General features: G+C 49.9%; 1 protein-coding gene across 12 annotated transcripts; it reads left to right on the top strand.

Annotated features, from left to right (window-relative positions):
* The first annotated feature begins 88 nt into the window (after positions 1 to 88).
* On the top strand, positions 89 to 14440 carry TRIM50 (tripartite motif containing 50). Of its 12 annotated transcripts, XM_072837438.1 has the most exons (10): positions 94 to 405; positions 741 to 990; positions 1102 to 1496; positions 5608 to 6019; positions 6340 to 6459; positions 9548 to 9643; positions 11240 to 11470; positions 11561 to 11583; positions 12699 to 12823; positions 13463 to 14440. In XM_072837438.1, exons 4-10 carry the CDS (start codon positions 5621 to 5623, stop codon positions 14050 to 14052), a joined length of 1584 nt encoding a protein of 527 aa, XP_072693539.1. In that variant the 5' UTR covers positions 94 to 405; positions 741 to 990; positions 1102 to 1496; positions 5608 to 5620; the 3' UTR covers positions 14053 to 14440. The 12 variants fall into 12 exon arrangements, with proteins under 12 accessions (XP_072693542.1, XP_072693539.1, XP_072693535.1 ...); XM_072837441.1 differs by lacking the exon at positions 1102 to 1496 and having other exon boundaries at positions 89 to 405; positions 5612 to 6019; positions 12704 to 12823; positions 13463 to 13710; XM_072837434.1 differs by lacking the exon at positions 1102 to 1496 and having other exon boundaries at positions 741 to 980.
* Positions 14441 to 16227: the final 1787 nt, after the last annotated feature.

Raw genomic sequence — 16227 nt, 5'->3', positions numbered from 1 at the left:
GTGACGGAGAGGCGCGGAGCATGATGGGGCACGTGACGAGGAGGCTGGGGCATGATGGGACTCGCGCCGGGAAGGCGGGGAGCGCGAGGGAGCTTGTGGGAGAGTCACGCAGGGCGTGATGGGGCGCGGCTTGGGGACCCACCATGTGAGATGGAGCACGCTGTGGGGACATACTGAGCGTGAGGAGGAGGCACATGAAGGGGACACCAAGTCCCCGCGGCGGCAAGTGTGTGTGTGTGTGACCGGCATGTGGAGGGGAAGCACAGACCCTGATGGGGCACGTGACACACTGAGGGACACACCGAGCGCGTTGGGGCGCGGAGCTTAGTGGGAGATTGGGCGGTGGCTCGCGGAGGCTGCTGGGCGAGCTGGAGCGCCTGGCGGCGGCTGCAGGATCCTAAGGAGGTAGGTGGGGGGGCTTGTGAGGCGCGATGGGGAACATGAAGGGTTCGCGTGTGGCAAGATGGGGCTCGTGAGGGGAACGCGGGGAATGAGAAGGGGCATGTGGCTGGGATGTGGAGGGGGCGCTGGATGGGGTGCTGGATGGGGTGCTGGGTGATCGCGGGCACCTGGCCGGGACGCGTGGGATGGCCTGGGGACTGGGGGCAGGGGCTGTGGCGGGAGCACGCTGGGGAGCACGCACTTCCAGAAACGGTCTGCTGCCAAAAGCGTCAGGCCCCGCACAAGTGGGGTATGTTGTCCCTTTTCCATTTTTCCTCATCTTCCTTTTTGCGTCGGAGACGTTTGGGCACAGACAGGCCTTTAAAGCCAAAATGCCCAGTTCATGAGAAAATAAGACCACGTCCCTCACATTTCCCGTCACTAAATCTACGGATCTGGACGTTACCCCTGAGGACGTGCAAAGCACGGATGACCCCGACCGCGGCCCTGCGGCTGGTTCCCCGGATCCTTCGTTGCCTGCCTGCTCCAGGACTGAGAGGTCGCCCCCTCTTCCGCAGCAACCTTGCGTTGACTACTGGGTCAGTGCAGGTAGTTGACTTTCTGCAGTTTCGATGTGTCCTAGAAGGCCTCGCCGTAAACAAGTCCCCAGCCCCCCTTGTCCCACGTCTCACAGGTGGCTCCCTTTCCTACTCTTCACAGGAAAACTTTCCACAAGAGTTGTTTGGAAGGCTTTCTCAATGATTTTGTACCCAACTCCATTTTCTCTTCAACACCGCTTGTTCCTGCTCAGTGTCACCAACAGTGCTCTGAATGCCACAATCCACAAGACACCTCTGTCCTCAGATTACTGCAGTCTTGTCAGCGTCTGATGAAGCTGACCTCTCCTTAACATTTTTCTCTTTTGTATTTGTTTCCTACTGTTGTCATAATCAATTACCAGAAAATTAGCTGTTAAGAGCAACAGGTATATATGATCTCAGCTATTTGTCATCAGTTTTGGAGGTTAGAAATCTGACGCTAGTCTCGCTGGATTAAAATCAAGGCCTTAGCCTTAATAGAGGCTCTGGGGAAGAACCTGAAGCCCATTCATGTTGGTAAGTACAGATCCTTGCAGCAATATACTGGAGGTCCCCATGTCCTTGCCAGCTATCAGCCAGGGGCCTCACTTAGCTCTTAGTGGCCTCTCTCCGGCCCTTGCTCATGAGCTCCCTGTACATCTTAGTATTAGCAACAGCGTGCTGAATCTTCTCAGGCTTTGAATCCTCTTGCCTCTTTTTCTGCATGTCTTCCTGATTCTTGCCTGGAAAAGTTCTTTATTGTTTCTTTTTAATTTTATTTAAAAATATTTTTATACAATATCTAAAAATATTTAAAAGGATGTCTAAGATATTTATTCTTGGGGAATGAGCATGTGCACAGGGGGAGGCACAGAGGGAGAGAATCCTCAAGCAGGCCCACCACTGAGTGTGGAGCCCAATGCAGGGGTCGATCTCAATGCCCTGAGATCATGACCTGAGCTGAAATCAGGAGTTGGATGCTTAACCGACTAAGCCACCCAGGTGCCTGGAAAAGTTCTCTATTGGCAAGGGGTCATATCGATCTGCTTCCTGGTCACCGTGCTCTCCTGATTTTCCTCCTACCTTACTTGCTGTCTCTTTTCAGTCATTTTCCTCTTCCTGATCTCTACACAGTAGCAATCTCAGGGCTCTGTCCTTGGACTCTTGCCCTTCTCTGTTCATCCCAGAGAGATTCCAGCTATTCCCACAATTTAAATATATGATGTACTTAAACACGTGGTGTATTCCTGATGAGCCTAGAGTTTCCCCTGAGCGCCACAGCTCCAGCCTGCTGTACCCAATTGCCTTTTTCAGTGGCTCTCAAAGTGTAGTTACCAGACCAGCAGCAGTGTTGTCTGGAATTTCTTGAGCCCGACCCTGAGCTCCTGAACCAGAAACTCAGGCCAGAACCCAGAAATTTGTGTTTTCACAAGCGCCTCAGGTGATTCTGTTAGCTGAAGCCTGCAGACCACTTCTACTCAATTGCTCCACCTGGATGTCCTCAGGCTGTCTGCCTCTAGATTCCCCCACCTACCATTTCACCTTGAAATTTTCTTTTTTTTTTTTTTCACCTTGAAATTTTCTATATCAGGCTTCACTATCCACTGAGATGCTAAAGCTACTGTGATCCATTATCTACACAGTGGCCAGAGTGGTCTTTTCAAAATACAAGTCAGACTCTGTTCCCTTGCCTTAAAACCCTCCAATAGCTCCCATTGCCCTAGAAATTGTTATTTTAAGTAGGCTGCATGCTGGGCCCCAATGTAGGCTCTAACTAAAGACCCTAAGATCAAGACCTGAGATCAAGAGTCAGATGCTTAACTGACAGAACCATCCAGGCGCCCCTGCCTTTGAAATTAAATCTAAACCTTTGCCCTCCTCTGCAAGGCCCTCTCTGCCAACTCCTCTGACTTCCTCCTGGTGTTTCTTCTCACTATGCTCCAGCTACTCAGGTCTCCTCTCTAGTGTATCTCATAAATACTGAGCTCTTTCTAGCCTTTCTAGGTCTTTGCTGCGCATTGCCTGGTCTGCCCTCCTGTAGTCTTCTAGGTGGCTGGCGTCTTTGTGTCCTTCAAGCCTCAGCTCAACCATCCATCCTCAGAGACTCTGCCCTGCCCCTTTGTGACATGTTCCTCAAACAACTCATTACCTCTTGCCCTTTTTGTTCTTCATATCATTATTTCCTGCCAAGGATTTTATTTTTTTAAGATTTTATTTATTGATTGATGAGAGACACAGAGAAGTAGAGACACAGGCTGAGGGAGAAGCAGGCTCCATGCAGGGAGCCCGACGTGGGACTCGATCCCGGGTCTCCAGGATCAGGCCCTGGGCTGAAGGCGGCGCTAAAACGCTGAGCCACCCGGGCTGCCCCTACCAAGCATTTAATATCATGATGTTGTCTTGTTTAGATCCTACCCCACACCTACTTCTATTATATTACAAATTCTGAAAGGATGGAAACCTCATAGGTTTTGTTCTTTGATGTCTCCCTAATGCTCAGCTTACTGCTTGATACATAGCAGGTGCTCCATATGTGCAGGTGCTCAACAAATATTTGTTAAATTAACAAATCAGTTAGCTTTCCACATGCCTGTGCCAGACCTTGGTCTTGCTTGTCATGGGGTAGAGATTGCCCCAGCTGGCAGAGAGGGATGCTTAGGCCTATAAGGATTGTGTACTGCTGGTCTAGAGCCTATAAGGATTGTGTACTGCTGGTCTAGAGCTCTTGTTTGTTTCTTTATTCATTTAAACGCTTTTTTAAAAAAATATTTTATTTATTTATTCATAGAAACAGAGAGAGGCAGAGACACAGGCAGAGAGAGAAGCAGGCATCATACAGAGAGCCTGACGTGGGACTCAATCCAGGGTCTCCAGGATCACGCCCTGGCTGCAGGCGGCACTAAACCGCTGCGGCTGCGCCACCGGGGCTGCCCTAAACACTTTTTAAAAAAAAAAGTCATGAAGGGGGGGAGGGGCAGATCGCGAGGGAAAGGCAGGCTCCCTGTTGAGTGTGAGCCTAGCACAGGGCTTGATCCCATGATCCGTGAGATCATTACCTGACCCAAAACCAAGAGTTGGAGGCTTAACTTACTGAGGCACCTAGGCACTCCTAGAGCTCTTGTTAACACTCCTGGACACCCATTTTCATCTCTTTTCCAATAACTTTTTACCACACCTACATAATATGCATAGTGTGTTAAGACTAATATTTATCGACTGTATAAAAGAAATGTTTAATTCTAAAACTTTGAAAGATTTTATATAAAAAATTTCGTAATTCAAAAATACTGAGTAAAGGAAGTGAGACAGAAGAGCATGTGCTGGGTAATTGTTTATCTGAAATTCAAAACCATGGGATCCCTCGGTGGCGCAGCGGTTTGGCGCCTGCCTTTGGCCCAGGGTGCGATCCTGGAGACCCGGGATCGAATCCCACATCGGGCTCCCGGTGCATGGAGCCTGCTTCTCCCTCTGCCTGTGTCTCTGCCTCTCTCTCTTTCTCTCTCTGTGACTATCATAAATAAATAAAAATTAAAAAAAAATGAAATTCAAAACCAGGCTACATTAATCTATGATGATAAGAGTCAGGTTAGTAGCTATCTTTGTTAAGGGGTTTTGACTGGGGAGCACATAGAGTGTCTTCTGGGTGCTGGAGATATTCTGTAGATCTTGAGAGTGAGTATACTCTCATGGAATGTGTACATTCAAGCATGTAGTTAAGATTTGTGCCCTTTATAGAACACCTATCTCAAAAACTTGAATAAATAAAAATACCTTCAAAATATAGATTCAGAAAGAATTGTGTTGAAGCATGAGTCCACACCTGATTGGGGTCTGTTAGGTGTGGCTGGGGGCCCACTTCCTCTGTCTCTCCCCCTTCCCCAAGGTGTGGCCAAGGTGAGCACCTGAATGTTGGGATTATCAATGCTGCCAGGTGAAAGGAGTCTGCCTCCCTGGTCCCGTGATGTGGCCCAGGTTCCACCTGATTCTGGGTGACCTTGACACGGGTATTGCTGGAAAAGGAGGAGGAGCTAAGGGTCAGAGACTAAGGGTGGAGCAGGCATTCAGTTGCAGTCCTCAGGTCTCTTAGCGGCTCTGTCGCATCCTGGGGAGAAGACAAGACTGAGCAGATCTGGTGGACATCCCAGTGGACTCTGAGAAAGCAGGTAGTTCATTTAGAATGACCTGGGGGTGTTTGTTGTAAATGCAGATTTCTGGGGCTCTTGGAAAATGTGATGGGTGACTCAGCAGTCTTTTATCACTGTGCTTCCAATGGTTACTCACCAGTTTGAGAACTGATCTAGAAGGTGGGAAGGACCTTTGCTTGTTTTGGCTGTCCATTTCTGAGTCAGGATGCTTGCTGCTGCTAGAGGGCACATTGTTGGTGTCACTCCAAAGACCCTGCAGAGACGGCCCTTTTTGTGTTTACCTCCAAATCGGAGTGAAATATATAGAATCCTATATCCAAGTGAGTTTCCCCCAATTAAGCCCTTTGGTTTAAAGATAGAAAACAGGGCCAAGGTCACAGGGGTTGGGATTGGAATCCAGGACTGGAGACCCCAAGGCACTCTGATTTCCAGTGGCACTTGCCAGGGTGTGGGGCCACAGGGGGTGGAGGGAGCAGGCTTGAGAAAGCTGCCCTCTGTTCTAGCCAGGCACTGTGGATGGCGTGGCAGGTGAGCGTGCCCGAGCTGGAGGACCGGCTTCAGTGCCCCATCTGCCTGGAGGTCTTCAAGGAGCCCATGATGCTGCAGTGTGGCCACTCCTACTGCAAGGGCTGCCTGGTGTCCCTGTCCCGCCACCTGGACTCAGAGCTCCGCTGCCCAGTGTGCCAACAGGAGGTGGATAGCAGCAGCTCCCCGCCCAATGTCTCCCTGGCACGGGTGATTGAAGCCCTTCAGTTTCCTGGGGATCCAGAGCCCAAGGTCTGTGAGCACCACCGGAATCCGCTCAGCCTCTTCTGTGAGAGGGACCAGGAGCTCATCTGCGGCCTCTGTGGCCTGCTGGGCTCCCACCAGCACCATCGTGTCACACCGGCTTCCACTGTCTATAGCCGCATGAAGGTGGGCAGTGAGGCTGCTGGGGGGTTGGGATCAGGGACCCACCAAGCCTAGCTCCTGCACTCTTTGGGTGCCATCACATGGCACCGAAGGATTCCCTCCAGCCCTGTCCTGGAGCAGAACTCGTAGAGCATGCATCCATCCATCATGTTCTGAACAGCTGCTCCAATCTCCAGCAGGTGTTCAGGACTACTGACTTGCATGATGGAGAGCCCCTTGCCAAGTGATAGCCCATTCCCCTGCTCTGTTTTTCTTTGTAGCTCTCATTTATATTTTGAGTGCTCCCAGAATATGCATGAGAGCAAGCACTTTTATTTCCTCAGGAATGTTCATGCCTAGAGCCATGCTTAGCATATAGTAAAAGCTTAAAAGCGTATTTGCAAAAACCGTGTATTCCTGGTCTCATGGATTTTTGCCTCAGATCTAGCAGATCATCATTTAAGGTGAATATTTTAGGTTAAAATGTTGATCTAAGATTTATGAAGGGTGGGGTTATTGTTGTACTTTACAAATGAGGAAACCGGCTCAGAGAAGGTAAGGATCTTACCCAAGGTCATACAGTTTGTCAGTGGCAGAGTGAGGACTCAGACTGTGGCCAGTTTTCTTTCTATTGCCAACAGAAGGGTGGGAAGGATTCTTGGAAGTGAATTGTTACAGGGTACCTGGCATAGTGTTTGGGAGGAAGGGAGAGTAAAGGTAAGGATTGACAAAATACAGGTGATAGGGGCAGGGAAAAGAAAGAGCATCAAGATCTGGAGGCAGAGTTGCAGGGATTTCCTGGCTGAGTGCCCTGGGCAGTGTTTCTTTGCTTCTTCAACCCTGGAAGACAAGTATGAAAATGTGCACAGGGCCAACCCAGCTATCCACCAGCCCCTCTTACCCACAGATGTGTATCGGCACCTAATGTGTGCTAGGTGTTGTACTAAAGCCAGTGTACAATAGTGAGCAAGAGGTTTGCCCCACCCTGGGGAGCTCACAGCCTGGGAGTCTGGCAGAGAGTCCCATGTGTTGGGTGCTATTGTCAGGGTTAAGTATAGGCAGTGAGGAGATCATCTTGAATGTAGCTCCTGCAGGATCTCAGATGGTCAGGGAAGGAAGGTTTCCTGGAAGAAGCAGACTGTTATACCAAGACCTAACCATAGGGAAGACTTGGTAGGAAAAGAAGGGGAGGAAAGCATTCCATGTATAAACACAGCCCTGCAAAAGATCAGGAGGGAGGGATATTTAAGGAATTATAAGTTGTTCTGTTAGGCTCAGGGGAGAGTTAGGTAAGTGGAGGCCAGGTCATGGTAAGGCTTATGTGACACATGAAGGGATTTGTAGTTTATTCTGAGGACCATTATGGTGGTAGGGGCACTGGAGGGTTCTAAGCAGAGTTGTGATATAGTCCACACACTCTGCTGGAAGGTGGACTGGAGAAAGAGGCTGGGGGTGTAGGACTGGAATAACTACATATAGGTGGTAATTGAAGCCACAGGAGTGGAGAAAACCAACAAGGATAGTCTGCAGAGTGATAGGGAAGACATAGATGATACCCCCAAGGAGACCAGGGTTTAAGATTCGGGTAGATAGAGCACCCCAAAAGGGACAGAAAGAATCAACAGAGAGTACGAACACTGGCTGAATATGGCCTCCTGGAAATCAGAGTGTTTTAATGAGAACAAGATCACATGTGTGAAATGCCTGCTGGGGATTGGAAAGAGTCTGTAGGATTTAGCAGTAAGAATTGATTATCTTGGCAGGAATAGTTTTAGTGGAGTGTGACAGGAGGAAGCCAAATTGCAGTGCAGTGAAATTGAGCCTGTGTTTTATTAGCCCAGGAAAGAGGAAACACACAGGAGCTTGCTCATCATTTCTGGCTTGGAGCCTGGGACCACTTGGGTCCTGGTTTTAGATGTGGGTGTTTGTGATCCCAAATTCTTCTCTGTGATGCAACAAAATTATGTTCTTATTGGATCCTTTTCACGCATTCCTGTTTTCCTCCTATTGATTGAGATCTTGAGATTATTTATTTGTATGATTCTGTTTCCTCTCACAGTGACCCAGTATACAGGAAAGAGGGAAAGAATAATCTCATCTCTCTGTGCCTCAGGAGAATTACCACTGGAATTCCATTCTTGGGTTGCTGGAAGATCTTCCAATGCCTCATTATCCAGAGCAAGATTCTGTGTACATATACCCCTACACTGGCTTTATTCTTTATTCAGCTCATTTTCAGAAAGGTTTTTGCAGCTGGATTCTTTTTTTTTTTTTTTTTTTTTTTTTACTTTTATTTATTTTTTTGTAATCTCTACACCGGCTGTGGGACTTGAACTCACAACTGAGAGATTAAGAGTCACATGCTCTTCCAGCTGAGCCAGCCAGGTGCCTCTTTTGCTGATGATTTCTTCTTTGGAACTATCTTAAGCCAAAGATCATGTATGCTCCATGTGCACAAACCAGCAGGGCTCCACTTAAGTAGTACAGCTGGATGGGGTTGTAGGTAGTCCTGGTTGAACCCTTAATAGTCAGAGGGCGCCTGGGTGGTTCAGTTGGTTAATCATTTGCCTTTGGGGATCCCTGGGTGGGTGGCGCAGCGGTTTGGCGCCTGCCTTTGGCCCAGGGCGTGATCTTGGAGACCCGGGATCGAATCCCACGTCGGGCTCCCTGCATGGAGCCTGCTTCTCCCTCTGCCTGTATCTCTGTCTCTCTCTCTCTTGTAACTATCATAAATAAATAAAATATTTTAAAAAATCATTTGCCTTTGGTTCAGGCCATGATCCCAGAGTCCTGGTATGGAGCCCTGTGTCAGGTTCCCTGCTCAGTGGGGAGTCTGATTCTCTCTTTTCCTTTCCCTCTGTGTGTGCTTGTGCTCTTTCTCTAGCTCTCACTCTCTCTGAAATAAATAAAATCTTAAAAACAACAACTCCAATTTGGGGCCAGGGAAGCCTAGGAGAAGTAAGTTTATCAGCCTGGGAAGGCCCCAAATCCCAGCTGGATCCAAGCCTGCTAGGGAAGACTTAGGTCTTTACAGGGAGTAGGGACTCCCTAGGTAAACCTGGACAACTGCATACACCATTGGTCTCTCTTGGGGCCGGGCTTTTTGTGATACCTTGATCAAATGCCTACTGATTCTAGACCTGCTGGTGACCAGAGAGTTTACTTAGTTGGTACCCAATGGCCAGCATTCCATTCAGGGAATGTTGGCTTCAGAGTGATCATCGCCCCTCTTGGATATTGTGTAGTGACTGGATATTGTGTAGTGACTTCCAAGTGGTTATAGTGTTTAGCATCCATCTCCATGTTCTGAAGAGGGATGACCTGGAGATCCTTTTCTATCTGGGTAATTCCTGCCCTCAATGTGGAATATTCTTGAATAATCTTAACCTATATTGGAGTCAAGAGTACCCAGCTAGCTCTTTCCCTGTTTCCACTGGGATGCTTGTGGCCATTGGGATGCTGCCTGGAAGGGTGAAGCTCAGGGCTTGTCCCAAAGAGCTGAAAAGGTGAAGGGGTCCAGCTACTCACAAGGCCATGGTACATTGCCTCCAGGAGGAGCTAGCGGCTCTCATCTCTGACCTGAAGCGGGAGCAGAAGAAGGTGGATGAGCATATTGCCAAACTGGTGAACAATAGGACCCGGATTGTTGTGAGTGCCCTTTTCCTCTGTACCCTTACCCTGGGCCTGGCCACCTTCCCTTTTCTTTTTTTAGTATATGTGCTGCCGAAGCGAGCACCACCTTCCCTTTTCTACAGAGCCCAGTTCTGATATGTTCTTTACAGAAATCCATGCCTTCATATAAAGCCAGAATTCAAAGTATTCTAGGGCAGAGTGGGAAAAGGGCAAATCCCCTCAGGGAAATCAACTCAGTTGTTCGGACTCTGTCCAAGTTGGCTGTGTCCCTCTTGTCCTTGGGACTGAGATAACACAGAACCCAAGTCCCAGAGGTAAACAGCTCAAAGTGTGGGCATAACTCTTCTGCCCTCTGTGCTTCACCTTGGCAGTGTATGTGGTGCCCACCTACTACCTTGGAGCAAAGGTGTAGAAAAGCTTGGCTTTCTGCTTTTCCGGAGTGACAAGCACACTGGGGCTAGGAGTATTCTGAACAAAAGATTCACAGCCATATTCTCAGTTTTGAAGGGGAGAAAACATTTTATGGATAGTATTAAAACCTAATAGAAACAAGAAAAAGGAAATGTGTGCTTAGATTAGGGAGGGCAATCAATAGTAAGCAGTAAAGGAGAATAAGACACAGTGACATCAGATCGGACACTTACAACAGCCAACGTCCTCAGCGGGTGAAGCCTGAGGGAGAGGCCTGGGTGGAGTGTCTTTTCATCAAGTGAGACTTGCAACTGGCCATCCCCATAAGGGTTGTATTTATAGGGCAAATGACAGTCTGAAGTTAAACATTTGTTCATCTCTGCAGTTTGGAGTGAGCTGCATTCCTCTGTTACCATGTCTTTACATCTTCAAAGAGCCTGGGCTAGGTGTGCTTGCCCCTTCTCCCAGATTCCATTCTGGGGGGCCAGCCCAGCCTGGAGTTGGAGGGAGATGTAAAGCAAGATTTACAGCTCTTGGCATCTAGAGGCCAGCTCACGTCAACTAATCAGGTTCCCAAGGTCACTCATGCAGCACAAGTCTCACAAACAACATTCTTTCACCTGCCTGGTAAGTGCAGGTTGGGGTGGGGTAGTTAGTTATTCAGGACAGATAGCAGAAATCTTCATCCATATGATTCAGGAGGGTATGGAGCCCAGGCCCTGCAGGCATTTGTGAAACAGGAGCAGGAGGCCTGTGTTCTCTGAGAATCACCTTGATTAACCCTCCTCACCCTGAGAGGTGGCATTATCCTTGTCTGATGGAGGCTGAGCTCAGAGTCACTCAGGGAATCCTGACTGTCTGAAGTCTGCTCTCCCAGGGCCTTGCAGACTTTCCATTTGTGGAATATTGTACTAAAGCTAAATCTTATGTGCACATTTAATAGTTAAGGCAGTTGAAAGCAGAGCCACTGTATTTGAAATGGGAGCTGGGAGCCCAGTCTCTCCCCTGCCTCTGTTCCCCTCCCCATGGCTGCATGTGGGATGCCCAGGCACAGCATGAACACTGAAGTCTACTAGAACCAGCTCCAGTTGGGGAGGCCCAGGAAGCTCTAGGCTGCCAGGGCAGAGGGACACTGATGTCAGCCATAGCCAGGCAGTTCTGCCTGAGGCTCCAGCTGTAACCAGCCCCTTCTTGTCCCAGAATGAATCTGATGTCTTCAGCTGGGTGATTCGCCGTGAGTTCCAGGAGCTGCACCACTTGGTGGATGAGGAGAAGGCCCGCTGCCTGGAAGGGTTGGAGGGTCATACCCGTGGCCTCGTGGCCTCCCTGGATATGCAGCTGGAGCAGGCTCAGGGCACTCAGGAGCGGCTGGTCCAGGCTGAGCGTGTGCTGGAGCAGTTCAGTAATGAGAATTACCACAAGTTCATCCAGGTGAATGGACAAGGGAGCGTCCCCCATGGCAAGGACCCCAGGGCTCCAAGAGCCTCCCCCATGCCTTAACCCTTCTGTTTTGTCTTCCAGAATTATCACTCCATGGTCTCCAGGTAATAACCTTGGAAGGAGCTCTCAGCTTGGATCTGGTGGCTCCTCTCCACCACTTCCTGCTTTCAGCTATACCAGTGCCTTGGCAGCAGCTGCCCACATCTGACTCTGTACTGAGCTCGGAGAACATGGAGATGAATGTCATGCCCCTGCCATTAACGGTCTCAAAGACTGGTGGGCAGCAGATGGTGAATTGTGGTTACATCACTGTGGGTACCTAAAACCATAAAAGTTCACACATGAGCTACAGAAATAACAGGAGATGGTTTGGGTTTGGGGGTGGGGGGATTGGCAAAGATGATGCACAGGTGGGTGAGCTTAGGATCGAGAATGGGTGTTGGCCAGGCAAGCAGAGTGGGGAATGGTCACATGAAAGGGTGAAGTAGGTCGTGGACTTGGGAGAATTATGAACTTAGTACAAGTGCTGTAAAACGTGTGATGCAGGGCAGAATGGGTGACAAATGGGAGAGGTGGGTAGGAGCCAGAATGAAGGGCCTTGAATCCTGCACCATGGTGTGGGAAGGGATTGGATCCATGTTCCAGTCCCAGCAAAAGAACAACCATGCAGTTCCTCGGCCTTCGTCAGACCATAATTGTGAGGAACTCCTTGTTTTTTTTTTTTTGTTTGTTTTTGTTTTTGTTTTTTTTCAAATTTCCTTTAGTCTTAGGGACAATCACCTCAGGAGCATTGGTTTAAATGAATGGACAGTGAGGCTGTTGGGGAGCAGGTGTGTACTCCAGCTGTGGCTAGGGGCCAGGGTCGCACAGTATAGAGAAGCTGTACTCAAACGTTAGTGTGCATCAGGACCACCTGGAGGGCTCATTAAGTCATCACTGGGCTCTAGTAATCACTTTCTGATTCAGCAGGACTGAGGTTGGACCTGAGACATTTCTAACAATCCCCCAGGTGATGCTGCTGGTCTCATACCTGCCCTGATATAGAGTGTTTCTCCTTCCAGGAAGGGGGCAGGCCCTCAGAGCAGGGTGGAGGGGAGGGAATGACTGGCATCTTGAATGCGCAGTCTTTGGAGCTGCAAGAGGCTTGTTGAACGTGGGTGAGAATGAAGGGGTGGGGTTGGTGTGCAGCTCTGCCATCATGGTGAACCATCACCCTCAGCACAGAGCTCCAGCAGGCCCGGCCTTTGGAAGGCACCTTCAGCCCCATCTCCTTCAAGCCAGGCCTCCACCAGGCGGACATCAAGCTGACCGTGTGGAAAAGGCTCTTCCGCAAAGTTCTGCCAGGTAGGGCTCTGACCCTGCTCTCTTCCCTGAAGACTGCCCTGCAGGATGGGCAGCAGTTTGTCACTTGTGCCAGGGCTTAGGGCCCAGAAGACTGGAAATCTGTGTGCATGGGTTAGTGGTAAGAGCGTGGCTTTGGGGTTCCACTAGACACCCTGGGCTCAAGCTCAGCTCCATGTCTTATTGGCCAAGACAAGTTGTGTAACTCCTTTTTTTTTTTTTTTTTAATTTATTTAAAGAGCCAGGGCTCAAGTTGAGGGAGGGGTAGAGGAGAGAGAGCATCCCAAGCAGACTCATCACTGAGGACGGGGCCCAACACAGGGCTTGATCTCACACCCTGAGACCATGACCTGAGCCAAAACTGAGAGTCCGACACTTAACGGACTGAGTTCCTTAAGCACCCCAGGTGGGTGCTCTTTCCCTTAGCCAAGAATGCCTCCTCCACAGCTGTCCATTTTTTTCCACCCTTCAGGAATTGTTCATGCATTCAGCAAACATCTTTAGGGTTCCCTCTTCTGTGTTTGGCCCCTCCTTAGACGGCCTCTCAAATACAGGGATGAGGCCACTACAGTTCCTCCCTTGAGGAGCTCAGGGTCTGCTGCCTTCTGTGTAGCTTAAAAACACTTTTTTGATCTCTCTCAGCCCCGGAGTCCCTCAAGCTAGACCCTGCCACGGCCCACCCCCTCCTGGAGCTCTCCAAGGGCAACACAGTGGTGCAGTGTGGGCTTCTGGCCCAGCGGCGTGCCAGCCAACCTGAGCGCTTTGACTACAGTACCTGTGTCCTGGCCAACCAGGGCTTCTCCTGCGGTCGTCACTACTGGGAGGTGGTGGTGGGCAACAAGAGCGACTGGCGCCTGGGAGTCATCAAGGGCACTGCCAGTCGCAAGGGCAAGCTGAGCAAGTCCCCAGAGAACGGCATGTGGCTCATCGGCCTGAAGGAGGGCCGGGTGTATGAGGCCTTCAGCTGCCCTCGGGTGCCCCTGCCTGTGGCTGGTCACCCCCACCGTATCGGTGTCTACTTGCACTATGAGCAAGGAGAGCTCACTTTCTTCGATGCTGACCGCCCCGATGACCTGCGGCTACTCTACACATTCCAGGCTGACTTCCAGGGCAAGCTCTACCCCATCCTGGACACGTGCTGGCACGAGAGGGGCAGCAACACACTGCCTATGGTGCTGTCCCCGCCCAGCGGGCCTGTCCACCTCACCCCTCCGCAGCCCACCAAGCTGTAGGGTTGCTGGTGAGTCTGCCTGCCTACAGGCTCTTCCAGCAGGGGCTCTGCTGGGTTCAGCCAGCAGAGATGATGACGTCCTTTACTCTTTGGGAAGGTCTTCATGCCTGTATATTCCTGGAAACATTTAATGATAAGAAGAAAAGGACCATAATCCCTTCCCTATCAGCCAGGCGTGTATTTATTAACCTTTTGCTGGTCATTCACCTGCTTATGAACCAGCAGAACCAGGCCTTAGTGTCCTTGGGTTAAGATAGACTTCCCTTGATCCCTCCTAACCATGCTTTCTGCTTGCTCTTTTAACAAAAGGTGGAAACATTCCCATGTATATTTTCTGTCAACGTGAACTTAAGAATAATAAATTTGACATGATCTTTCTCTTTATTAAACTGTTGTATGTATATACTGCTTTATGTAGGTGTTTAAAAGCAGCTCTAGTCTCTGGTGGGGCCAGAAATCCCCTCTACCTCGGGCCGGCTCTCTCTGGTTAAGAGTCACGTCAGTCACTCTGTTATTGCTGTTTTCAAAGACCCTGATTGCATCTGCCTCCCCATTAGTTGAGATGGAAATAACACTTCAGAGCAGAAGCAGGTAGGGTCCAGACAGGTGTGGCCTATCTCTGAAAGCTGCTGGGCATGTGGGAGTGGGTCCAGGGTCCCCATCTGTTCATGAAGAGCTGATGGTGTCCCCTCCAGACCACAGCTGTGACAGCTGAATTCTCTCCCAAGGATTGGAAAGTTGGAAGAGAGAATGCTTGGAGCTGGATCATCTGAGACCTGGTGCTTTAGAGAGAAGCTCCTCAGCCTGTGCTCTGTGGAACTGCCTGAGAGACTTCCCTGGGGGAACCACTTTGCCCCAGTGCCCTAGCACGCACCCACATTGACCTGACCTTCAGCCCATCTGAGTGGTCCTCCAGGGACTGGAGAGGATGGGGGGCTCATGAGGCACTAACCCAAGGCCATCTCCAGTGACTTTGTCCCATTGGAAACTGTCAGGAGATGTGGCTTCCCAGGCTTTGAAATGTGAGACTTTCTGCCCTACCACCTTCCAAGTAGAGCTGTAGACCATAAAACAGCTTAACTGCATCTAGAACTGGCTTTTTTTAAATTTAATTTATTTATGAGACACAGGCAGAGACGTAGGCAGAGGGAGAAGCAGGCTCCATGCAGGGAGCCCAATGTGGGACTCAATCCAAGGATCATGGGATCACGCCTTGAGCCAAAGGCAGGTGCTCAACTGCTGAGCCACCCAGGTGTCCCAGAACTGGCTTCTTAGGAATAGGAGATCCTCCAACCCTTACTGTAGTCATCCTTCTGTTGTGTGCAACAAGGACCATGTGGAGCTGGCATCTTTGGCTAATCTGCCTGTGTAAGTAATAAGCTGTGTGAATCAAAAAGTGCTTGTATCTTTACTGGCTGAATTTGTCGGGTGTTGGCCTTGGTTGCCGTCTGACACCTTAGAGACCTGGTTTTGGTTCTGCAGCTCTTCCTTCAATTCCATTACTGGGCAGGAGATTGTGGCCCTCTATATCCACTTTCCTCCCCGCTTCCCTTCTCCACCCTGTCTTCCATCCTGGGAGGGTGGGAGGCTCCCCTATGGGGAGCAGAACAATCTGGCTTCCTGTTGGGTTCAGCAGATGGGAGTGACTGGCAGGAGATATAAGGGCAGGAGGCGGAGGGAGTCCAAGGTGCTTATTTTTCTGGTTTCTGCCTGCTGGGCTGTGGGTTGGCAGCTTTCCTCACCCAAAGATCCTTGGCAGGTGGCTTCTTCCTCTTTGCTATCTTGTTCTTGAGGCCTGGCAGTGAGCAGTGCTGTCACTAGCCCCGAGTACTGCATCCCCTCTAGTTTCCCTTAACTCTGAGCAAACTTTCATAAATACTCCCTTCTTTAGGTTCACCTCAAGTACCACTGCGTGCTCAGCTCTGCCCCTGCCAGATGCTGACAGACACAATGACATACTTCTGCGCTTAGTAAATCCCTTTTGTTTGGCTGGCTGGAGTTAATGTCTGTGCTTGCAACTGAAAGATCCATTCAATACGGAGAAGGCAGAGGAAAGAGTTCATTCGTTAGGTGGAGTTGGCATTTAAGCTGAACGAAGTGGAATACAGGCAGAGGAGAAGAGCTTTGGGGGTGTGGTCCATGCAGGAATGCCGCAGCTGGAGCTGGACCTGCAGAG

This window comes from Canis lupus, chromosome 8, assembly GCF_048164855.1.
Source record: "Canis lupus baileyi chromosome 8, mCanLup2.hap1, whole genome shotgun sequence".
NCBI classification, from domain to species: Eukaryota; Metazoa; Chordata; class Mammalia; order Carnivora; family Canidae; genus Canis; species Canis lupus.
The sequence above is the reverse complement of the archived record's forward strand: the minus strand, read 5'-3'. Positions and strand labels throughout refer to the sequence as shown.

Bases quoted from the DNA above. Each gene is read 5' to 3' on its own strand.
- TRIM50 (XM_072837432.1), top strand. From the start codon at position 871: ATGACCCCGACCGCGGCCCTGCGGCTGGTTCCCCGGATCCTTCGTTGC. The intron at 6,460-9,547 runs GTGAATATTTTA...CATTGCCTCCAG, and splicing joins CTAGCAGATCATCATTTAAG to GAGGAGCTAGCGGCTCTCAT. The intron at 11,584-12,698 runs GTAATAACCTTG...CATCACCCTCAG, and splicing joins TATCACTCCATGGTCTCCAG to CACAGAGCTCCAGCAGGCCC.